This window comes from Puma concolor, chromosome F2 (genome assembly GCF_028749965.1).
Source record: "Puma concolor isolate L17-30 chromosome F2, mPumCon1.1.hap2, whole genome shotgun sequence".
In the NCBI taxonomy this organism is placed as follows: Eukaryota; Metazoa; Chordata; class Mammalia; order Carnivora; family Felidae; genus Puma; species Puma concolor.
In genome coordinates this window covers 62631652-62657901 of record NC_141684.1, presented here as the reverse complement: position 1 = coordinate 62657901, position 26250 = coordinate 62631652, and the positions used below count along the sequence as shown (strand labels likewise).

The 26250-nt window shown below is 41.3% G+C and overlaps 1 protein-coding gene across 16 annotated transcripts in view; it reads right to left on the bottom strand.

Annotated features, from left to right (window-relative positions):
* EYA1 (EYA transcriptional coactivator and phosphatase 1) overlaps positions 1 to 26250 on the bottom strand; it is a 354818-nt gene that overhangs the window by 111319 nt on the left and 217249 nt on the right. For 11 of the 16 annotated variants that reach the window (XM_086695354.1, XM_086695347.1, XM_086695358.1 and 8 more), the window contains 3 exons: positions 21733 to 21802; positions 21266 to 21411; positions 17443 to 17580 (listed from right to left, as the gene is read on the bottom strand). In XM_086695354.1, coding sequence (XP_086551480.1) covers positions 17443 to 17580; positions 21266 to 21411; positions 21733 to 21802 — 354 coding nt within the window. The remainder of the gene's footprint in view (positions 1 to 17442; positions 17581 to 21265; positions 21412 to 21732; positions 21803 to 26250) is intronic. The other 5 variants (XM_086695348.1, XM_086695345.1, XM_086695346.1 and 2 more) reach the window with 4 other exon arrangements.

Below are 26250 nucleotides of genomic sequence, written 5' to 3'. Positions count from 1 at the left end.
ACAAAATCGTTTCTTGAAATAGTTGACAATCTTACTTTCACTATACTGCAAAGGATTAAAGAGTAAAGAGGTTTGAATTTCTGAGGACGTAACATATAAACTGGGGACAAAATGATACATCTGTGCAAAAATATTAGTCACTGAACTTTCCATTTCAATTTGTAAAACGCACCAGGATTTTTTCATAGCTTTAAATATACATAATGTAAAATGATGGGATCTGATGAAATGATCTTGAAAGTTCTTGCAAGGTCAAAAACAACAATGCTACTTTCGAGAACTTGAAATGCTTTCAGACTTGTTCTTATCGTTATAATGGCCCACCGAAAAAGCTGATTATTTCACTTCACAAAAGAACAATGGCAACTCTTGAAGTCCTTCATAAGACAAGAATCAAAGAGGAAGGTGATCAATGTTTTGTGTATTCCGTGTGCTCTCTAGGTAACATTCTGTTTGCAGAACATCTACGTAGATGTGCTCAACAATAAATAGTTGTCACCGTGCAGGATACAAACACGAAAGCAAACCTCAGTTCCCTCCCTCGTTTTATTTACCATCTTATTGTGAAACTATTCAAAGCAACAATATACTATCTTTGGTGATATTAGCAAAGAGTTTTGAAAAGATCAGGGATTGGAAAGTGTGTAAAAAATGCGATTCATAGGCTGCAAAATGGGAATCCAAATAAGCACAGCCTTTCTGGCTGGGCTATCTGGTCAACATTTAAGTAACTTTTGAACAGCAATTGTACTGCCATTCACTTTAAGATAAAAAAAATACGTGGACTTATGCGCAGAGATAGTTAGCAAAGATGTTCTTCAGTGTTGTTTCCAATAACAAAACCTAGAAAGCATTCTTATGTCCCTAACAGGTGTGATTCAGAAAGCAGAACCCTCTGAAGACATTGCAATGGTATTACGATAATGCTGAATTACATGGACAATTTTTTCATATTATTTTGATAAAGGAAAAACAAAAACAAAAAAATGTCTTGGTAAGTTCATGTGAAATATTTTTAAGATCATAAAAAATTTTTTTAAAAGCACAAAAATCTCAGAACTGTTACCCATGGGAGGATGTAACCATTGGCCACATAATGTTCATGAAGCCCATGCACATTTTAAAATTTTCAGGGCGCCTGGGTGGCGCAGTCGGTTAAGCGTCCGACTTCAGCCAGGTCACGATCTCGCGGTCCGTGAGTTCGAGCCCCGCATCAGGCTCTGGGCTGATGGCTCAGAGCCTGGAGCCTGTTTCCGATTCTGTGTCTTCCTCTCTCTCTGCCCCTCCCCCGTTCATGCTCTGTCTCTCTCTGTCCCAAAAATAAATAAACGTTGAAAAAAAAAAAATTAAAAAAAAAAAAAAATTTTCTACCCAGAAGCTGTGCTGCTTCTGTAAACAGAAAACCTTCTTCAAAAAAATGAAAATTTTATGGCAAATGAACGGTATAGGCAATAAACGGGCTGGCGGTTCAAGGATAAAGTCTTCAGTGTGAACTAAGTATTTGCAGACGCCTTCAGGTATGATGTGGTAGTTAAGATATGCCAATGATTTATTTGCTACTCGACATTCAAGTACCACCTTGCGAGTCAGAAAACAGGGTTTCCCGTCATCACTTACGAGCGGTTTGGACTTTGACAAATCGCCTAACCCCTCTAAGACAGAATTTCCCTACCTGTGAAAAGTAGACTTCGTAAGGTTCTTCAACAGATCAGATGAGGAAAGTACAGATTGGAAAGTACAACAAGCAATCTACGGCACCACACAAGTGTTAGGAACAGTTATCGTTTACTTCAGTAAACATTTCTAAAATTCTCCACTGCATGTATGTATCTTTTCACTTTCCCAAACTAGCTAAATATGACTCGATCTCTTTGCATATCTAAAATTCTTTTCCTACTTACTTATCAAACATCTCTGAACTCTGAAAACCTGATCCAAGGCTTTGTTATTTTTATTAAGGGAAAATATTTCCTAAGATAGTTTCACATTTAGTATCACACGGACTCATATTTGAGGTTTCTTTATTTGTGCCTTTCAGGAATACCAATTGTTCAAAGTTCCCATAACATCTAACACGGTGGAGCAGAGAGCTCTCACACTCCTAATACCGACTCCACTGCAAAAATCGGGGCCTCAGATAAGCTTTCTATGTTAATGTTCATTAGCATGTGACAATCACAAAGGTTTAAACGTATGTTAAATACTGGACTCATGGTGATAATTACAGGGGGATAAAAGGATGACTAGGACATACTTGGGACCTCACAGGGCTTCCCAGGACGACATCAGTTTTGTTTTTGTAAGCTCTGGGCTACATGGGCATGTGGCTCACTATTTAGGTATTTATCAGTGAACATTTCATTAATATTGATATTATATATAAAGTATATATATATATATTATATATAAACTTACAACGAGAGTTTAAAACATTCCTTGTAAAATAAAATTTCAATTTCTTCTGGATAAGTGTGTGAATATCAATACCGTTTTTTGACTTTATTATATACATTTAATAGGAAACATTACTTGGGGTTATGACTTGTTACTTTCATTTATACTACACATTTTTGAACAATAAATACTGACCTCAATAATCCCTTTCCACCAAGAAAGTGAGTAAGATATAGAAAATATATTTTAAAAATGGATGTTTTCATTCCATAAGTTATTCCCTGGAACAAAGTAGAAAGGGCCATGGAAGCTATATTGGCACGTATTGGCCACTGAGGTATGACCAAGTAAATCACAGTTCAGTACTTGAAATGGTACCCAAGTGACTTTCCAGACTTAATGCTACTTCTAAGACTGTACATTAGCTGGAATTCAACATAAGTTATATTCATTTACTGGCTGACTGCAGGCTGAGATTCCATTCCATTTAGTATGCTGAAACAGGCTTTAATGGCACTCCTGTGGCCTCTGAGACTTAATGCAACTTCCAAAAGGGTCTGACTTACTTCAGGGAGAGGTGGACACACCAGAGAATCGGGCTCAGGCAATATGAACGTTTCACCACCAGAATCGGATCTATAGGGCTGCCCCACCTGCCTTCGTGGAGGACTCAGGCAAAGAGAGCTGCTAACTTTCAGTCCCGGCCACCAACACTGGATTTCTGCAACAGCCTCCTTTACTGGTTTCCTGCCCATCTTCTGGCCCCCTCCAGTTCATTTTCCACAAAGGGAGAATACTTTCTCTAATGAGCATATCTGATCTTCTCACCTCCCTGTTTAAAAAAGTAACTGTTAGTGGCTTCCTATTGCCCTCAGGATACAATTTAAACTCCTTACCAGAGCCTATTTCTTAGACCCTGGTCTGGCTCCAGATTATCTTTTAGACTTCTTTGGTTTCTTCCCAGTAACCTCAACCCAACTCACCCAGAGACACATTCCAGCCTGACGACACAAATGAAGCGACATGTGGTTCTCTTAAGGCTATTCTTTGCACCTCTTACTTCCTCCCCATTCGGTCCTAATTTCTAATCAACTTCATAACTGAACAGCGACTAGAAACCCTTTTCTTCAGAAAAACCTTCCCTGAGGTCCCCTCTTCTCTTTCCTCCTAAGGCTAGATTACTGAGTCTGTCTTGCTGGCTTTCCTTCTTTCTCTGTAATGTATACTTTTAGAGAAATTATAATTTTATATAACATGTACACAAATATGTTTACAGTATCATGACTTATGAATCAGTATTTTAAGCTAATTAATAGTTAGCAAGTTGATACAAGTTAATAAATACCACTTACGTTTAAGCTCATTAGTCCTTTCCCTATTAAATAGGCTAAAAAGAAGCTTAGAGCTTATATAATTAATTATTTGTAGTCAACCCATACAAATATCCCCAGTATTACCCCATACAGTAACACTAAAGACAACGTCCACTGAGCATTTCCTGTGTGTTGGGAATGTGTTCATCTTTTACCTGCTTTATCTACACCCTACCACACCTTGATCCTATAGGGAGTATTAATATTCTCATTTTGCAAATAAGGACACACAGGGTTAGGTTAAAATAATACAGCTTTCATGGGGTGAAACTGAAATTCAAAAATAGCTCTGTGCGGTTTGAGAGTCCACACAATGCTCTCTTGTCCTCTCTTACCTATTTTCCATTGCTTTGTGAGAAGTTCTGAAATTCATTCTCGTTTTCTATAGGATTAAGAAAAGCAAATAATAAGAATAGTAGCACTTAAAACTTACTGAGTGGTAACTCTGAGCCGGGCCTCCAAAACAACATTCTACATGTTACAGCTCACTGGGCCCTCACCACCACCCCACAAGGTGAGTACGCTTACGTCCCACTTTACAGATGAACAAACTGCAGAAGACATAAACGGGCACGACGGAGCTGGGGTTCAATCCCAGGCTGTCTTGCCCCAGTGTCGAAATTTCTAATCTCTACGGTATATGTACTGTGCACAAAGTAATCGGGGCTGGCATGGGGTGTTGGGGGCAAGACCTTAAAAAGAATTTTTTTAACCAACATATTGAACATACGGCTAACTAACTGCCACACGATCATCAGGAGATGCTTGTTAAAAAAGCGCACATCTAGGCCCCTCATTGGACATGAAATTACTGTCTCCTTGAGGGAGAAAGGGGAGGGTTTTACCCTGAAAATCCACAGGTTTATCAAACGCCTACAGTACCTGACTTTTAGGACCACTACGTTTTGTTCCAATTCAGTAGGTGTTTTCACAGCTACTTCAGAAACACGTAACCAGGACAGCCTTTCTTTTTCCACTAAGAAAGTAATCACGCTCGTCAAGCATTTATAGAATGGAAGCTTCGCAGAGACTGTTTGGGGCATTTGGGGTCCTTAAGCTGTGCTAAAGCTCGTAAAGGGAATACAGGGTCCCACCTTGATAGCTGATCTGATGCAGATCGGTGCCAACACCGCCAGATGAATTTCACCAGTTCAGAACACCACAAAGGCAAAATCGCAACCACAGTGCTCCCAAGAAAGTTTTGGTGTGTAGCCGCAAAACCCCCTTCCTACCCGGGGCAGGCCCAGCAGGAGAGGCACATTTGTGTCGAGGGCTGCCGGATGGCGGGCTTGAACACGGACGCTGGAGGCGAGGGAGGGCAAGACACGACCAACAAAACGAAAACAAAAACAAAAAAACAGACCTCCTTTGTCCATTAGGTTCAATCTGCAGAGAGTTTCTATTTGATTTAGGAGTCTTCACTTTCATCTTAGGTCACAGAATCAGGCTTAATATTCAGAATTCCTTTATCAAAATAAAGTAGTTTTCTCCTGCCTAGAGACAAATGACTTTACACGAAAAGTCACCTCTAGGTAAAGGAGAAAGCAGAAATATTCTGTAATAAAATGCTTTATATTTTATGTAATGTTAGTATTACAAAAATTCCCCAAAGCAGAAGCAATTCCCACTTAGAACTCATTATTTCTTAATTAAGGAGGTTGGGGGGGGGGGTGCAAGTGACGCTCCAGTAATGCCCAGGATTATTGTTGGTACAGTTAGGAATTTACGCTCCAAGCAGGATGGTGGTGGGGGAACCTTCTTACCCAGTCGTTAAGAGAAAAATCTTCTCTATTTAAATAGTTTACTATTGTGAAAAAATCATAGCAATACTTCTTTTTTTTTTTTTTTTTTTGGTCAGGGAGGGGAAAGAAAAGAACACTGAAAAAAATTTTTCCTTCCAGAATACCTCTACGAGGCAAAGCTGCTCAAGTGAATGAAGCGAAAACCCCTGATAAGTTTGGGAAGGAAAACACAACTGTGCAGAAAAAGCAAGCAGTGCATTCCTGGTAGGCAGTGAGGACAAATTGCCCAAAGGAGAAGATCAGAGAGTGAACGCTTCTTAGAAAAGCAGGGTGAGGGACTAAAGGTAGGTGAGAGAAGTGTCTCGATCCTTTAAGAAAAGAATAACAGTTTGGAAAAAGAAATGGCATTCTTTAAAAAACCCAAGAATCTAAATTTTGAACATTCCAATAGGAGCATACTGGGACACAGGAAATGTTAAAGGGTGGAGGAGGTGGGGGGAAGTGGTCATAAACTCCCATAAACACATAAACATATATATGTGTATGTAACTGGCCCTACAGAAAGGAGATGGGAGTTTGGGACAGATGTGCTAAGGGAAGGATATTGCTGCCCATACCGTTGCCCAAGCTCCCCCATCCACAGTCCGCCATGTTAGTTCAGGATGGGGTCCCTGTGATCCTGGAAACACAACAGACTCATTCCTGCTACTCTTATTTAATGCTTCCCTCTACCAGTCCCCGTTTCCCATCCTTCAAGACCTGGCTCAAGTCCTAGCTTTCCAACAAGCTTTCCCTGACTATTCCTCTCTACACCGATTTCCCTTTCTGGGGATTCCAGCGCACTAACTGAAGCCACATAATTTGCCTCTTCCTTAGTCTTGTTTTCATCCTGACCTACGTTCCTTAGATTCCTGTGTTGTGTTTATCCTGCTGCCTCACATGGAGATGGAGAAACCATGGCTGATTCATGCCTTTGAAGGGTTTCCTCCAGGCTCAAGTGGGAGACAGAACTGGCGCTAGAGAATTTTCGTCCAGGGTGGTGACCAAAGGGTCCAGTAATAATAGAAGTGACCTAAAGAATCAGGTGTAGGAACAGATGGAAACCTTTTAATAAGTCTTTTTTTTTTTCTTTTTGTTGGTGGTGGCGATTGTGGGCAGTTTGGAAGGGCAGCTTGAAGTCCAACAGACATCACAAAAGAAAAAAAAGTCTCTCAACTTCCTCACTTGCCCAGTGATGAAAAAGAAGAGTAGGGAAAGGAAAAAAAATTAATAACTCAGCTTATTTCTCAGGTTTTACCTAGAGAATACATACTTTACTGTTTTTTTCTTTAAACTAGATGATGTATAAAAACTTATCTTTAAATTTTTTTTTAATCTTTATTTAGTCTACATTTATTTTTGAGAGAGAGAGACACACACAGTGCGAGCGGGGGAGGAACAAAGAGAGAGGAAGACACAGAATCCGAAGCGGGCTCCAGGCTCCAAGCTGTCAGCACAGAGCCTGACACGGGGCTCGAACTCCCAAACCGTGAGATCATGACCTGAGCCAAAGTTGGACGCTTAAGCGACTAAGCCACCCAGGCGCTCCTAAGACTTCTCTTTAAACACTAGATTACAGTCACTACTTTAAATGAAAGAAAATTAACTGCAGGACTTATAAGCACTCTTCTGGAAGGATGTAAAATATTTCTCAGTCTCCAAAAAGAAAATCCAGAATTTTACATCAAGTAAGATTTTAAACTGATTCAGCATCATGGATTTGGAACACCTCATAAAATCTTACTGGATTACAGAGATGGAAGAAGAATATCCCATCCCTGTATATACTACAAGGACATCCTGACAAAACCCTGACCTTTCAGTACAGATATGGGCCTCCTAAGAGGCTGCTGCGAGCTCAGGTACTGGCATATTGTGGGTATGTTAACGAAATTAAGAGTCTCGCGTATGAGAAATTTCATATTCAGAATGCAATAATGTTCTTTTTTTTAATAGTCCATTTATATTTTGGCACTTCCACCTCCATCATCTCTGGTTATTTCCAACATCGCTTCATAAGGTAGCTGAGGCAGACATCCTCCTCATTTTCCAAGAAGCAGAGTGAACGCTGCTTTCTCTCTTGGACAAGGATTCTAAGGGAATGACCAACTGTCTCCACTTTCAGGTCACCGTCTTCCACTCTATCACGCCAAATCCACCTTTTAGATTTTCTGACTGAGACACATTGAGAGCGAATCGTAGGTTACGAAAAGTGGGCGTAACTTCTGGTTACATAAACATCACAGACATACCAACGGTTGGGACAAAGGTACCTGAAACATTTAACGAATAAACAAACGTGCAATCAAAACACCTCCTTTCTAAAAGGCTTCTTCCGTATAGCTCTCTTCTAGGCTAGGAAGCCATTTTAAAAGCAAATTATAGAACGTTGCCCATAGAGAGTATATCACAAAGATTTTGCTTTCCTCTTGATCTTGTCAGGGATTCCTACAGACAAAGGGTAGTGGTCTCATCAACCGTAAAAAACAAGAAACAGTCTTGCCAGAAGACCCTGTGTGGGCCACCCAGTTCTATAGGTGCTAAGCAACTGTATTTGAAAAATAAGCCAACCTCTCAGAACCTTCGTTAATAAATCCCTACTACTTTAGCATATGAAGAAGACTAGAGTTCATATTGATAAAGGCCACGGTTTAAAATATGAAATCGAAGCTTTCTGTGTGATTTCACTGGAGAACACTGCCCCGCTCTAACTTCAAAACGCTTTAAAAAAAAAAAAAAAAGAAAAGAAAAGGGGGACGTGTAGGTCAAAGGTCTACTTCACAGAGAACAAGGACTCACATTAAAAACCAGAATCCCAGCCCACACAAGAATGCTGGAACCTGCTGGGGCCTGTCTGTACTCCCCATGTTTTAGAGTGTTTCCTAGCACTTACTCCGCGAGCAGGATGCTCTTTGTCCCTCGTGTATTTTCACAGAAGTCCATTTGCTTTCCTTCCCTGGCCTCTTTGCCATGGGCTATGTCCATCATCGGGCACGATCTATGTGGCAGAAGTTAGTGCAACTCCCCGGGGAAAAGCCTCTGAAGGCCAGATGGGTTATTTAAAACCAAAGTTTCCCCCCTTTCCTACAAGAAGGATTTTAAGTGACCAAGCTTTCCTTTTTATCCCGGTAATAGTTTTTATATTCCGAAGAGCGTTTTTTTTCACTTAGGTAATAAAGCTTGCAGAGCCTTTACGTTTACCTTTCTTGATCTATTTCTATATCCTCTAACAGTTCCTATAGAAAATACATTTGGTGCTGACCACTGATTACTGCTGCAGCTGGATTTCAAAAAAAAATCTGATACCATTTTCAGTACCCATTAGCTGAAATAACACAAGATGGCAAAAGAAACGAAATGGAATATTACTTAAAAAAAAAAAAAAATCACCTTCGGCACAAAAAAAGTTCTAGAACACAAAAAGGCCATGAACTAAAATATAAATGTGAGTAGACCGGCAAAGAAGTCAGGGAGAAATTTTGAACATCGCTGCAGGCTACAAGAGCGATTCTTCGGTTCGAACTGTATTGTGTCACTGTATGTCAAGAAGTATGAATCTCAAGTGCTTTGTCACGCAGATTGTAACAAAAGGTTTAAGATTCATTTTCTGAAAGTCATGCATCTTGGAGTTTGCTAATTTTCCTTGTGAAAAATGTCAGGTCTACGGACAATGAAAAAACCTTTCAGAGAACATTTTGCTAAGCAATTCTGAGGTTCTAAATGCCTCATACAGGGAAACACTTCGGCTGTATATGTGAGAAGCTATGGACAGGCAGAACAAAGGAAGTAAGGACAGTTTCGCTGACTGGGTTGTTATTAGATCGTTTCCACTGGATCACGAGCCCCAGAGAAGTGAGGCATAGAGAGGCGCACAGTGGTCCCCCTTGCCATACACTCTTCAACCCCTGCCCTCCTTTGTGTCTTCTCACTGGTTTGAACCCCAATCTCTTTAACAGAACAAACGTAATATACAAAGAGGCAGTTAGAACTTGTGTTATCTTCCTAAGTGAGAGCAATAAAGCCTAAGGAAAATAAACAAAGCGAAGTTTCCAGAGCCTTCTAGTTTCCGTGCGTGTCTGTGTAGCCCCTCCTATCTATTATGGCAGATCCTGACACCTCCCCAGTGCAGAACGAAAGGAATGCACCACACTGAACTGCTGTTTGGGGGCGGTAAAACACTCAGAAACACTCAGAAAGGCACTGTATGCCCCCACCTCCCTTTCTGGGATGCCCTCAACCGGCTCCTTCTAGAAGTATGAACACAAAGGAAGACCGCTTTGAACAAACTATGATCATAGACCAACCAAGATTTTTATTAGGTTAACTTCCAAATTCACTTCTTCAAATGAAGGGAACTAGGGTCCTGACGAATCTTAATCTCTAACCTTCTTTGTGGCATCGACCCCTCCACCTTTAAAAAAAACATTCATCTATTTTAGACCTATTACTAGACACCAGAGATGAAGAGATGAGTAAAGAGGATCACTACTTGTAACCATCCAGAATTAATAGAACTAAGTTATTATGGGATGCTGGATTTTCCTCCAAGCTGAGGCTCAGCTAATTCTAACCCAATCTATTTTTTTTCGTGCATGAAAGTCTTTAGCGCGTCCTTACCTTAAATAAATTGCCCAACAAAATGTCATTTTCTTCATGTGACTCAGCCTCACAATTACGAACACAGTTTCTTGTTTTCTGTGGGAGATGGAACTATGAGCCTATATTGTGTGGAACGCGGGGGTAAATGAAAGATGGTGCCAGCAATAGCTCTGGAACGTGCGTTAAAAAAAATCTAAAAGTTTGATTTCAGGTCAGTTGCGTCCTATACATAAAAAGTCAATGGGGCACCTGGGTGGCTCAGTCGGTTGAACGTCCGACTCTTGGTTTTGGCTCAGGTCACGATCTCCCAGTTCGTGAGTTCCAGCCCCACTTAGGGCTCCACGCCGCTGGTACGGAGCCTGCTTAGGATTCTCTCTCCCTGCCCCTCACCGGCTCATACTTTCCCTCTCAGAACAAAGAAATAATAAAACTTTTTAAAAAAGTGAATAAAAACTAGTGTCTGACAAACTGGGCAGATATTCTGTGAAATTGGTCAGTAAATAAAAGGCTGAAGCAGTTTCTTCTAAGAGGATTTTTACACGGACACACACTCACACACGCATATGCATACACACATGCACACACAACACCCACGCCTCACTATGGCTGTCGGGGCCCTTTGGCCAGCAGCACTGAAAACACTGTCTATGCCACTTGCACAACTGACCCAGGGTCGCCAGGGACCCGTTTTCCATACATATTCATTCGTTCGGCTAACCCATTTGCATAAAGTTTGTCAATGGCCTGTGAAGGGAAACCTCCTCACACCCTTCCAAAACGTCTTCCAGAAACACGAAGGCTAACCCTGGGAGCAGGGAAGTATCATCGCTAAAAGCAAGGATTCTACCTCTTCAGGGTGAACCCTATAGTGGTCTATGAACAGAAACATTTTCTTGTCCTCTCTTAAACTTGTTTCCAAACTTTCACTGGATGTACAAAAAGAGATCACTAAAGCAGAAACAGAATTTTCTAGCGACCTTACAGCAAAAGGGAAAGCAATCAGACTTCCCAATCCATGAGGTTTTACTTCATGGGCTATTAGTATCAGTGCATAGAAAACAAAAATTCAGGGGCGCCTGGGTGGCTCAGTCGGTTAAGCGGCCGACTTCGGCCCAGGTCACGATCTCGCGGTCCGTGAGTTCGAGCCCCGCGTCGGGCTCTGTGCTGATGGCTCAGAGCCTGGAGCCTGTTTCAGATTCTGTGTCTCCCTCTCTCTGACCCTTCCCCGTTCATGCTCTGTCTCTGTCTCAAAAATAAATAAACGTTAAAAAAAAAAAGCAAACAAAAATTCAGCCCTTGTCTTAAAATGAGGCACATGCAGGATCCACAGAAGCCTACCACGACAGAAGTGCTGAACATTGGAGCTCGAAGGATCCAGAAGGATCCCCTGGACCAAACACGGGCAGCATGTATGGCATACTTCCCAAGGCTTGGAAGTGGCAAATACCCACAAATTACCAACTAATTCTGTTCCTCAAGTGTCATAAAAGTGTTCAAGTACAAACAGCACTCAGAAGTGCACTTTCTAAAAAGCTTTCTCCTAGAGCTGGTATACACTTATATATGAATTTGTGTGACACAAGGTCTCAATTATCTAAAGAGCAAATCTGCCCTCAAGAATATATACACTATAGGCAACTATATTTTATACTGTTGTAGCATTCTCTGAGAGGCTTCCCTATTGGTACTATGATTTAAGTGCATTACAACATAGCAGGGTCTGACTGTTCTAAAAATCATTCTCCGTTTTGACACATCCTTTGGCGTTTTCAGGTTCATCCCTTGAAGTCATCGTTCAGGGTCCTCACATGGATGGAGACAATAGCCCTCGGCACTAATCCCTGCAGCGTGGACATTAACCGTTTTGCTGCACGGGTACTAGAGAATCCCATCTCTGTGTAGCAGACTGTCACGTTCCTATCTTCTTTCCTCATTTTGATTTCTGAACTAAACAATTTGCCGTTTATGTGGCGGCTGCCTTTTCTTTTTCTACCGGTTCTTCTTGCTCAAAGTAGAGCTATGACTGAGGGATTACAGAGGCGCGAGCACTCGGATGATGCCTCCTTCTTTCCCGCCGCTGCAGAACTAAGTTCCTGTCTTTCACAGCAGCCCTTCTGTGCACTCACTGCTTCTCCTCCCCGACGTCTGCCACCCACGTCAGCAGCACAGCCGTTTCTCTCTTCTGATTTTCTTCTTCAGGTCCCTGGCTGTTTCTTCTGGTCTCTCCACCAACTGTTGGGTCATGTACAAACAGCCTGGTCTGTGTTGATAGTGATTTTCCTTTTTGCCAGGACATTAGCTAGATCTGGATTTTTTTTTTTTTTTTTTTTTTTTTTTTTTTTTTTTTTTTTTTGCTATGCTTATACGGTTATTGGGTTCTTAGAGTTCTCTTTGCTGGTTTTATAATATATACACATATACTCACACATGTATGTATGCTTATATATGCATATATACATACTTTTAGTATATTATGTACATACTAAATTTATATATATGCCTGCACATATATTTTTTTTTTCTCCTGTGAATGGGAGTGAGCATTTAAGTATTTGAGAAAGCTGGACAGTAAGAACAACATTACTGGGGTGCCTGGGTGGCCCAGCTGGTTAAGCGTCCGACTTCAGCTCAGGTCATGATCTCGTAGTTTGTGAGTTCGGGCCCCACGTTGGGCTCTCTGCTGGCAGCAGCCTGGAGCCTGCTTCGGATTCTGGGTCTCCCTCTCTCTCTGCCCTTCCCCTGCACTCTCTCTCTAAAATAAACATTAAATTTTTTTTTAAAAATAATACCACCACTAGTAAGTAATAAATAGGAACCACATCACCACCACAATGAGAGCAGTAACAATGAAAACAACCATTTCAGTTCTTACCATGGGCTACATACATGTTGGTCAGAGTGATTTATCTGGATAATCCCAATTAAATCTCACTCCACCACTACTAGAGTATATAATATCATCGCCACCCGAGAGAAGAGGAAGGGCAGATGTGGAGAGGTCAAGCCCTGTGGAGGCCCACAGACAGCAATGGCAGGGCTCTTCAACAGGCAACCTGACTCTAAAACCTACACAATGTTTTTTAAGTTTATTTGATTATTGTGAGAGAGGGAGAGAAAGAGCCAGTGGGGGAGGGGGAGAGAGAGAAAGAAATCCCAAGCAGGCTCCACGGTGTCAGCGCAGAGCCGGATGTGGGGCTCAAACTCATGAACCATGAGATCATGACCTGAGGTGAATTCAAGAGTCGGATGCTCAACGGACTGAGCTACCCAGGTGCCCCTAGAACCTACTCCATTAACCAGAAGGCAAGGTGTCACCGTGCCTTTAGTCTAGCCCTTCTATGCCTGATGGAGGCAGATCTGTCCAAGAGGTGATCACCATAAAGTTTCTTTCAATGAATCAGCATAACACAGTAAGCATAAGACGTTTCAGTTTATGAGTCATTTGAGTTACTAGAACATGTCTTCTAGAATTATGAAATTTTAATATCATGAAATCCTAATAGCTAAATCTCTGAATAACTGATGATCATACCTTATATTTTAAAGGTGAAAAGATCGTGGGAAAAAAGCTAGGTAAAACACTCCCAAACCACTAAAATACATATAGTTTTACCTAGGATTCTAAGAATGTTTAATAGCTATAAGACTGATCTAAGCAGAAATCGCTGTTATTCATTAAGGATCAAATCACTGGGATAATGTTGAAAATAATTTAAGACATTATAAAAATTTTTATATTAAAAAAAGATGTACTGAAAAAACACTCAAAGACTAATAGATTCCCGCAACTGGATACACAATATCATTTAATAATAGTGAAGCGTTTTTCATAATACACTTGATACTTATAAAAATACATATTAATCAGAATTTCAGTATTTATCCAAATCTGGCCATAAGAGGTTTATAGCATATTATATATCATTACCATCGCCACACTAGCATGTTTCAAGTTAATAGCATATAATTATCTGGCTTGATATGTGGAAGTAATATTATATCTAATCATCTAAAATTGAGTCAAGGGCCATTATAGAAATACCCGTATAAAATAATATCTCATTCATGGAAAACGGGTTCTGAAATCCCCCTGGAAAGGCCATCCCACCAAAGGCTGCACAAAAACACAAAGAAGTTTTAATGCAATATCCAGTATGCCCAGATGCAATGGAAAATATGGGTACAGAGGCAATGCTATATTTGGTACTGCACGTGTCTTTCTTTTTTTGAGAGAGGGAAGGAGAGAGGGAGGGGCAGAGAGGGAGGAAGAGAGAAAATCCCAAGCAGGCTCTGTGCTGTCAGTGCATTTCGAACTCACGAACTGTGAGACCACGACCTGAGCTGAAACCAAGAGTCAGAAGCTTAACCAACTGAGGCACCCGGGCTCTCCTCTTTATTTCTTTTTTAAAATCAAGAGTTTTCCTTCTCCAAACTAACTTTCTTTCCTCCTCCTTCATTTCCACGTTCTCTCTATTCTCACACTATGTTTATACTCTGACAGTCGGTTAGTCCTCTTAGAAACTCATTCGGCCGTATAAGCTTTTGATCTTAGAGCAAGAATAAAGATAACTTTCAAGGATGTTATCTCTCAAACTCTCCAAAATTGCAAGACTAGTTTTTCCCCCTAATCCTTCCAGGACTGATAATTTAGCAAAATACAATAAGGTATTACCAAAGGAATGAAATGAAAAAAGAAACGAGAGAGGGTGTAAGCCCCATTTCTTAGAATTATTACCTGATTTAACCAACCTGAGATTTACTATGGACCGGTAAAAGTTTCTAAACACTTAAAACTTCTCTGCTCAGCTCATTTTGGATGGGTAACCAAGAGGCTGCAGACAGGCTTGGGCCCAGGAACCACACGCACTGAGGAAGCTCTCCTCTCGCGAGAAACCTCACATGCCTCCTTCCGACCTTTAGGACCTGCTTCTCTATGGAGAAGAGGCTGTGGTGCCTTATCTTTTTCTCCCATAGTTCTCAGAAGACTCTGTTCTTGACAAACGCAAGCTCCAGAAGCAAACAGGCCTTGTCTGCGTTATGGTTCATCTCATTACTACAGTCTAGGACTACTGAATTCATTAACACGATCTCTTCAACTCTTTTTTTCTTTTTATCCCTTTACTCAAATAATCAGCACATGCAGGAACATAATTCTTCCTTTGAGGAGCGTTAAAGTTCTGGAATCTGGCATATAAGTAACATCCCTCTAACAACACATATTATCTGGGGTAAGCCAACTTTTATTTTGTAGCTACCAAATATATCAGAATTTTATAATTCAGGTATTTTTACACCAAAGGCAAAAACAAGTATGAAAAGATTAATAGATCTTGTCCCATTACGTTTTAGTTTAAAAAATGAGAAGCTGGAAGTTTACCTATGAAATATTATAAAAGTTTACAAATCTTAATAAAAGAAATAATAAGACAAAGAAAAACACTGCCATGGAAGAAAAAATGATTATCTTCTCAATTAAAAAATATATATGATAGCAATAAAATCTTGTACCTACTAAAATGACAATTTTTACAAAGATAGTACCCAGAGGCACCTGAGTGGCTCAGTCGGTTGGGTGACCGACTTCGCCTCAGGTCCAGATCTCACGGTTCGTGAGTTCAAGACCTGCGTCAGGCTCTGTGCTGACAGCTCAGAGCCTGGAACCTGCTTTGGATTCTGTGTCTCCCTCTCTCTGCCCCTCCCCTGCTCGCGCTCTGTCTCTCTCTCTCTCTCTCTCTCTCAATAACAAATAAACATTAAAAAGAAAAATTAAAAAAAGAGATTACCCAATGTGTACATGCTAATACACAGCCCTTGTGTAAATATATAACAAATCTGTACAAGAGTCTAAAAATTTACTTAGCAATTCAGGCTTAAATTTATTCAAAGGAAATAATTAAAAATGCACATAAAATATTCATGGCATTGCTCTGGACTTCTAACAAAATGGGAATTATTAAATAAGATATATATATGAAACTATGCAATCATTAAAATGATGCTATAGAATCGAGTTTATTGATGTGAAAATATGTTTACAATATATTGTTACTGAAAAGAAACAGGTTGCAATATTATATTATACAATATAGTCCAATACTACATATCTGGAAGAATATTAAAGTCATAATAGTAAATATGAAACATTATTTTTCTTGTTTTCTAATTTATTTGCAATAAACAACTATTTTAACGTAATGAAGAATAAAAGATATAAAAGAGATAAAAACTACAAAAAGAATGCCTTCAATCAAAAAGTAGTGATAAGGGATTTAACTGAATTGTGGCTTGGCACCATTATCAAGAGGCTGAATGTGATTAAACTGATTTGTAGTGAAAAGATATTAGGAGAATATTTAGATTATAAGAACTTCTATTATTTTACAGACACATTTGCATGACAATAATCTGCCAGTTACATTTACGCCTGTGTGTTCCTGAAAACAGTATTGACAGCATTAAATCTTCAGCTATTCTTTGATCTGTCCTGCATTTGCAGTATGTTTGGTCTATAGTTTCAAACTTAGAGCCCAGGGACTGGTCTTTGGAATCAGTATCTTGAAGATGCATTGAGTGGTTGTCAATTTAATCTCTTGGTCATTGGTAGGTCATTTAGTTAACACATATCACATACTGTACTTCTAGAGCTACGATAATGACAGTGAAGAAAACAGCCCTTTTAAAAAGGTTGGCTGGTAATGCCACACCCGAGCGGTTTTAGCACGTATCACACTCCAGCCTCTTACATCATAACTTTGGGTTTGTCGTTCCTTTTTTATTTAAAAAATTTTTTTTCTTTTAATGTTTGTATTTATTTTTGAGACAGAGAGGGACAGAACATGAGCAGGGGAGGGGCAGAGAGAGAGAGAGACACACACACAGAGTCCAAAGCAGGCTTCGGGCTCTGTGGACACGGGGCTCGAACCCACAAACTGTGAGATCATGACCTGAGCTGAAGTCGGACGCTCAACCAACCGAGCCACCCAGGCGCCCCTGTCATTCCTTTTTTAAAATTGATAGAGGCAGAGGCGGAAAACTTCAACGTCACAGGGAATGTTAGAGCTTTTGAAAAGAACTTCAGAGAGGATTCGGTCTGACCCCTTGAGGTTATAAATATGGAAATTCAGGCCCAGAGAATAGGTAAGTGATGAGCCAAAGCAGAACCAGGGATCTTGCCTCTAAGCCCAGTCACTTTCTATCATCATTTACTTCCTACACAGAACACAGGGCTCTACTTTAGAAGGTAACTACTGGACTCCAGGATTAATGAAAAGGCTAGTGTCAGTGTGTATACAGACCTTGCATCTGGTAACTATACGGTGCCTGTCCAGGTTGAGGCGTACCAAAGCTTGTGCCATAGCTGAGAAATCCCGTCTGTCCCGGTGACTGAGACTGTGACAGTCCACCTTCAGTCTTGATGCCTGCCCACAATGCACCTAAATCAGTTAATGACAGCTTATCTATATGTTCATTTCAAAAGCTGGTAAACACCCCCCCAAACACTCCCACAACTGTTCAGTCACAAATGCTTCCCGATATTATCTCCATAACCAAAGGTATGCAAGCTTAGAGTGAAATACCCTAACCTAGAACTTCAATGAAAACAAAACGAAACAAAACAGGAGTATTACAGATTTGAGTGACTATTCCCATTGTCCTTTGTTTTTCCGATTTACCTTTTCTATAAAATTTAACTCCGGTGATACGATTTCTAGACTTAGTTTTGTTGTTTTATAAGAGGTTAAAAGACGATCTCCTTTAGAATCCAGTAATAGCCATAATTAAACTTCAACTAGATTGTTCTAAAAGTCACTGCGTAGATTAGTGTCAAAAATCAAAATTCTCTTTTCTAAGAGGAGATTAGAGTCTCTAGCCTCACAGCATTTTTTTTCTTTTTTTCTTTACTCTTTCTGCCACAAAGATGATTTTAGCACTCAATTCATTTTGAAGTCAGAGGGAACAATATTGGGCACAGAACTAAGCAACACAGGGGAAAATCTTCTCCCAACCACCCGATCCCACCAGAAAGTAAGCACGAAGCTAGGAGGATATTAAAGAACTGTATCATATAGAACAGCATTGTGATTTACAAACAAGTAAAGCTGACCAATAATTCCCTTTCTGTCCCTTATAGTTTCAAGCATTTATTCCAATATTATTGTTTTAAGTGTAGCCTAAAGTACGCTTTCTTTTTTATCATTTTAATATAAAAATCATGTGTTTGTGGCCTCCAAATACTTCCCAGAATGCCAGGCTGACATCCGAATTTTAGGACTTGGGTTTGGCAGTATTGTTGTGCAGGGCTCAGCGCTGGATTGTAATTAAAGACAGTCATGAAAGTTAACAAGGGTCCTTAATTTCCACAGAAGGAAGAGAGCAAGTCTTCTGCCAAGCGAATCCACATTTTTGAATAATTTCACTTTGCACTTAAGATAAATGATATCTTTGGGATCTAGAAGACACAGCAGTCTCACAGTTTATTTCCATTTTAGGGGAATTTCATCAGTAGAATGAAGTTAGGTAACTTTCCTGAGGCAGTGGAAGAATCTGACTCTTGGCTGAGGGAGCCTACAGTAATTCCTGGCGTATCTCTACATAGCCTCATGATGATCTTAACATTTATGTCTTAAGAGAAGCTTAACATTTAACAAAATGTGACTTTTCCCCGCACAGGCAATCCCAAACCAAGAAGCAAACCCGTCCTTATCAATGGTCCCTGGAAAGACACCTGACCCGGCCAGGTGGCTTGATGGCTCAAGAAACTCCCTTTCTTTCCATGTGGTCACCAACAGGGGTTTCCCCCTGCTCTGTCTCCATTGGGGGTTCTATTAATCTGCTTTGAGTCTTCCTGTACCACCTCTGGTGTTAGCCTGGAGGCTCAATCTTTGTGATGAGAACAGATAAGGAAAAGCAGGAAGAGGTAGAAAATACCCTCAGCTGCACCTGTCTCCGGGGCTTCCACCCACAAGCCTGCAAAATCATCATACTGCTCGGCTCTATGCCAATCCAGAGAAGAGCGTTAAGCTCTCTTCTCCACCGATGTATTATTCCCACTATGAAAAGATTTGCCTAGCTTTTCTTACAGGGTCTAAGTAAAAAGCCAGGGGGCACAAGTCCTGGGAGAAAGTCTTCTAAGACCATCTGGACCTTGACTATCAGCAGTTAAAAACCCTGACCTACGTGTTCTTCCTTCACAAGCAAGCAGAGGGGAGATGGCGGTCGTACTTTTCAATGCGCTGGCCCAGGAAAAATAGAATGCCTGGTCAGAAGCACTGGGAGCATCTCTTTGTACTCAAGGCCCCAAAAGAGAAGGAAGACAGTGATCAGGAAAATGCTGAGGACTCAGGAGATTTATAAGCACAGATGGCCCTGGGGTCAAAGCCCTCGACACGGAGCCTTGCCCTTACCATCTCCCGACCCCCACCTCTCCCGTTAAAATCCCTATCCTCACTCTACCAGTTCTGATTTGAACCTCAGAACCTCTGCTCCTGGAACAATTATCTCAGACAATAGGGACATCCACAATGGTTCAGTGCTGGAAGGGTCCTAGACCACAGCCCGGAAAGTGGCAAAGGGCCCTACCATAATTGAATGGAGAGGAGAAGTAACAAGAGAGGAGCTGTGTGAGTGGCAGTCGAGGCAATGGCATGAAGGGCACCCTCTCCCGGCAGGCCTGGTAGGCCTCCAGCACGTTCACGTTGATTGCACCGGAAGATACATTTACACTTCAAATAATCAGGTTACAAATACATTTTGAGAATACAAACCGGGGACTGCCTCAACTCCCATCATAGTGTTGAAGCTATGGAATTCAAATCCGAGGTCCTTTTTCCTCATTTAGCACGAGAATTGGTTAAGAGTTGATGGCAGATAAAATTGATCTATATCTAACATTATTTTCAGAAATCTTGCATAAAAGTTACAGAAATGCAAGACAATTCTAGGAAGTCCATCTTATGGTTGTTTCTAAAATCTGGCTTAAAAATGCCTAGCTAGGAAAAAAAAAAAAAAAAAAAAAAAAAGAACCTAACTAAATAACATTCAGTTCTGGGTAATTTTGAAATGAAACCATAAAGGGTGAAATCATATATAATTTACATTTTAATTTCGGTATATTTTACAAGAAATTTATGTATAGTCGATTTGGTTTGGGGTAAAGGTAGAAAATAAAGAAGGAATAAAGTACTTTGCCTTCTAATTATTAATGAAATGCTTAAAGAACATTATTTCTTTCAATATACTGTTATAAGCACAGATTTATTTATTTTATCAGTCCTTTCCTCCAAGCTTCCATGTATGTTTTCTTGATCGCTAGATTTTTTTCTTAAGGAAATGTTAATAATTCACATTCTTCCTACTCAAAGTGCAATGTGTTTAAAATTGCAATTGCAATTCAATTGAAGAAAAGGTATCTTGAAATTCTAAGATTTCTTAAAATTAAACTTTGGGGTTTTGCTGGATTTCTTTTTAATTTACAGGTATTGACCCTTTAACAATGGAGTTAAATTACACCAAGATAAAGGTAATCTCCAGGTGGGAAGGAACAAATAGGGATGTGAGCTTTAAAGGTTTCCTGCTTTGCCTCTTCAAAGGGCAGCCCAAGCTGTGATATATAGATCACTTTTCCTAATGGTTGATAATGCTGAAATTTAAAAGTACTACCAGCCTCACGTTCAGAGCAAGGATTTGTTGAATTCTGTTTGTATTTCCCTAATCGTAGCTAGGCATCTGATAAATAGGAAACGTATCTTTACCCTAAAAGACTTCATTCACAGAAGTTTTATCTCAAATATGCACTAAAATGCTTTGGATTCCACAACCAAGTAAGTGCTCAAGCGGCAAATTAAAAGTTGAGCTACCAATGGGGGGGGGGGGGGGAAGGAGAGCAAGACGGCATACGAACCACGCAATCTATCTGCCACTGACGACTTCCAGAGAAGTAGCCACCGCTTCTTACAAGGCTCGTTGAAAACAATCAGATGAAGAATTTAGACACAAAAGGTGATCACACCTTCTAAAGCGGCCCAAGATGACAGTCTTTAGGTACCACTCCTATGAACCTTGCCCACACACACAGGCATGCCCATTAGATCCCACCACTGAAGTAACGGGATTACTCACCATATGAGGAAATTCCGTACGGCTGTCCCGGCTGTGGGTATGTGACATATGCTGTGGCTTGTTGCATTCCTGTGGTAAACTGTGTTTGCCCATATGCAGCCATAGTTTGTGAGGAAGGGGTAGGGAGAATATGTGGGTATGGTCTGCTATTTGTCAGAAATGACAGAAAATAGAAAGCCCATGCATTAGATGGAAACATGCAAGGTAACTGATTAACAACCAAATCACAAATTGCAGTTAAAGACGGTCTCTTCAAGTATAACTTCCAAATACAATACACAAAGTACTGAAATACTTCAGTATCTCTTCCAGGTGACGCTCAAAAGAAATTTGTGTCAACACATTTACGGCTCTGTGAAATGCACTTTAGTTTAAATCGAGATGGAACATGTGGGCACAAAACATGACTTGAAATAAGGTAAAAGACTACTCAAAAAAGGCATTTATTGAGAGAAAATACATCTTACTTGGAAGGGTAAATCTGTGGTGGGGAGAACTGGTGAGTTGGTCTTGGGCTGAAGCTACTGCTCCCAATTGCTGGAAAAAAAAAAAAAAAGAAAAAGAACACATAACCGTCAAAGCAAAATACGAAATCAGCATAAAGCACTGATCTAGTTTGAACGACAGGTAGCCCATACGAAATGCATTCAACCGGCAATTTCATGCGGTCAACCCAAGTGAAAATCTACGGAACCACCTTTGGGAACTGATGAGGTGGTTCTAAGTTTAGATTAGGTCTTAGAAAGTGGTCACAATCATCTGAAATAGCTGGCAGCTGCAGGGTAAGAGGACAAGGAGTCCTGGCCACTGTGCAGAAGGGCCGGCTCAAAGGGGGGCGGGGACGAGGGTGAATTTGCAGGGCTGGGCGGGACCGAAAGGTCACCTGGCCTATTGTGTGCACTCAGGGACACACACACACCTGACCCTGGATTAACGGGAAACGCAGTCTAATCTCCTCCCAGGTGAGCAGAAATGGGGCCGCTCCTCACTCGCCTGCGTGAATTTAGCAACATTTTTTAGTAAAAATGCATTCCTACGGCGCTCTTAAATTTCTCAAGTTGCAAGCGAAGCCTGATCTTTCTTGTACTGAGGCAGAGTTCCTGGGCCTTTTTCAGTGAAACGTGCTTAACTTCAGTTATTTAAGTTACAAAAATAAAATAAAATGTTTTTGTTGTTGTTTAAAGAGGTTATTCAAACATTCAAGCAGAATTTCATTTCTTTTTAATCACATATACGTTACTCAGTAGGTCTCAGAAATGCACTAAACTCTGCCATTCTTTTACACTCGTCCTGAACTAAAACAAAAATCCATTTTTGTTAACATAAGGCCTTAAAATGGTAGTTCTCAACTTTATTGTAAATAGGGGCGATTTTATGTACGGTATATATTACACACACATATACTTATATATACCCACAGCTCTATGTGTTTCCATGTATTACATATAAATATATGTAAATACCCCTATCCTCTACCCTCTACCTAGCTAAGATGTATTAGTCTTTGGGTACAATTACAAGATATAATAGGTTCATCATCTTCTTCCAATAGTAATCACAGTCTTCATTATTTATGAACTATGCTGCGTATTACAATCCTTCTAAAAGCTTCCATGCGCTCAAAGTCTGATACATTTTTCATAATGTCCCATCAGTCCACGTATACTTCTCAAGCTCAGCTTTCCATTTGGGTTCGGGAGAACAGCGGTAGAGTTGGACCAGAATCTGGATCCGGAATGATCCTTTCCTTGTAAAGCAAGCCGGCCTCGCGCAGTGACCGCAGATCCAGATTCATACCACTGCTGCATGCCAGCTGCCAGACTTCAGCCATGTGGCTCTCAGTTTGGCAGAGCCGGGGTCCGCATTAAAGCGAGGGCAGGCCAACTCAGCTGGTGTGCCCCGACCTGCGGGCACGTGTTGATTCACTATTCCACACCAGCCACCGAGCTAGATGCCGCAGATGCAAACACGCAAAGACAAGTTCTGTCTGTCACATGTGGGGAGGCTGACACACAAATAGCCATGGGGGGATTAGTTAAATATTGCAATTTATAGAAGGGAGGGATTAGCGCGAGCACACTTGGACAACAAGGACTACCACCTGCCCAGGTCATCCTTGACTACAGCCTTTCCTGTTCTCCTTCGCTAAGCCTGAAAAGAGACCAAGGGCAAAGTAGATATACCCGGCAGAGTAGCTGGAGGAGGAATACCTTCCCTGGACAATCACAGTTCAAAACGACTTTAAAAAATAAATAACTAAACCCGAACAAAAACGCAATGCGACCGGATGGTGGAAGCCACAGAAATCCCTTTTATTCTTGCCCAGCTCTCTCCCTGGGTTTTTCAAACTGTGGGTCAGGACCCATGATCACAAACTCAACTTCACAGGTTGCACCCAGAAGTTTTTCACAGGTAAACAGAATAACAGAAGAGACTGTATCAGGCTTATTACACAGGGTGCGGTGAGTTCCGTGAAGCTTTAAGGTTGAATGTAGAGGATAGGTGTGTACACATGAAGAAAGAGATCGGGGTGGGGGGGGGAGCTCAGCGTGTGGTAATTGAGCACAGGTTCTGGAATCAGAATTTAATTTTGGCTCAGACTGAAGTTCCAACTCTTCTCTTTGATCTTGGTCCACACAACACGATTGTCTGTCCCCGTTTTACATATGGGGCATAGAACTTAAGTAACACATTCGAGCAAATACATGGGAAAGGTGGTATTTGAACCCACGAATGCCTGACTCCTTCCATCAAAACATACTATTTCCTGACCTCCTGTGAAGAAACAAGAAACCTCAGAATAATCTCATTTTCCCTCCCTCCATTTCATGAGTCACAAGTCACCCATCCCAAATCCAGATACTGCCTGTTGAGCTGTTCTGCACACGCCATCCCTGCTCCCCTGTCCCGGCTCTCATTAGCCTCTGTCACGTTCCCTGTGTCCCATCTGCGGACCTGAACACGATACTGCACTGCCACCACAGTGATCTTTCTTACATGGAAACTTCTTTATGTCCATGTTCCAGCTTAGGAACTCTCAACTGTGCTCGCGTTATCCCTAGGAAAAATTCCAGATTTCTTGGCAGAGTCCAGAGATTCAATCATCCCCCCTCCCCTGGGTTTAGTAATATGTAGCCTCCTTGGAGTTGAGGACTGCCCACACATGCCATGCGTGCTCATCTTCGTCTCAGGGGGCTCTTCAGACCAGACCCTCTGCCCTCTAAGGCCTTCTCCCTGCCTGACAAACACTCCTCCAGTGGGACTCAAACATCATCTTCTCTTTCCGACAATATCTTCCTTCTCTGTACCTTCTTGAAGTGCTGTAGGGGCGCCTGGGTGGCGCAGTCGGTTAAGCGGCCGACTTCAGCCAGGCCACGATCTCGCGGTCCGGGAGTTCGAGCCCCGCGTCGGGCTCTGGGCTGATGGCTCAGAGCCTGGAGCCTGTTTCCGATTCTGTGTCTCCCTCTCTCTCTGCCCCTCCCCCGTCCATGCTCTGTCTCTCTCTGTCCCAAAAATAATAAATAAACGTTAAAAAAAAAAAAAAAAGAAGTGCTGTAAACATTGGCTGTGTAGCACTTAACCACGCTGCATTATAGTTAACATGTGTATAGATGTTCACTTCCTCTGCTAACCATGAGCTTCTGGGGCCAAGGACCCCTTGCTCTCTTTTGTTTCCTTGGCACCCGACAGGGCCTGGCATGTGGGAAGAAATCAATCAACAATATGAAGAATGTGAAGAAATAGGTCATAAGCAAAGTAGATTTTTTTTAAACCCTGATGATGTGAAGGATGGTTAAATTTTTTGCAGTTATGTGTAAACATACAAAATAAATCTGATTCAGTCCTTTGGCCATATAATTTGGAGTGAATAGTATTTGTTTTTAGTTTATTTTGAGAGAGAGAGAGAGAATGAACACAAGGGGGGGGAGGGGGAGGGGGAGGGGGAGGGGGAGGGGGAGGGGGAGGGGGAGGGAGAATGTATGGGCAACTAATGCTTCTGTTTTAGTACATTTGTTTCCTATTATGCCATTAGTTCTCTTAGTTCTAACCTAGAAGTTAAAGAACCTCCCTAAATCTTTGTTGTGGGAAGGGAGGGGAGGACCTAAGCTTGAGAATCTCCTGAGAAGGTGAACAGAAATCCCCAAATTAGCAGTTCCTCCTTCACTGCTCCTCTCTCGTTAACAACATCACTCAGATGGACAAGTTGAAAGTCCAAAAGTTTTGACTCTTCTCTTTCCTCCTATCATTTCATCATAAATTCAGCCAGCTCTCCCTTCAGAATATGCCCTCTACTTGACAACTTCTCGCTTACCACCCTGTTGCAATTATCAACGTGATGGCTACCGGGGAGTGGTGGTCAGGACCCCCCCTCCCCACACACAGCCTCACCCTCCTCTCTTTCTCCTCCACTCCTTTCCCCTAATGGAATCCTGGCACCTTTAGTCCCGCCTCTGTGGCTCTTCTAAGAAGGACACGGGCTAATACAGTCCTCTCTCTTCTCAGCCAGGGCAATACCGGTCTCCCGGTTTCTATTTACCCTCCTGTCCCCTCTTCTCCCATAAAGCATTTTCCACACAACAAATGCTGATCTCTTAAAAACATATATTGGATCATGTCACAACTGTCCCCAACTCTAAGCCCCATTATCCTCTTACATTTAAATGAACCCAAACTTAAAAATAAATTACATAAAATACATAGATACATAAACTCGAACTTACTCCCTAAGATCTCTGCTCGTATGCTCACCCTTCAGAGAGGCCGTCCCTCTAAAAGAGACCCCCAGCCACTCCTCGCTGTATGCTTTGATCTGGTCTCATATCTGTTGTAGCCTACTTACTTTCACTACCACTTAGCTCCTTATTACCTGCCTCACCCACAGAACGAAAACTCCTTGAGGGCAGGGACCTCATCTCCTTCATCACTGCCATAATTCCACCACCTAGAACACTGCTTCATATACAGTAGGTGCTCTACACATAACT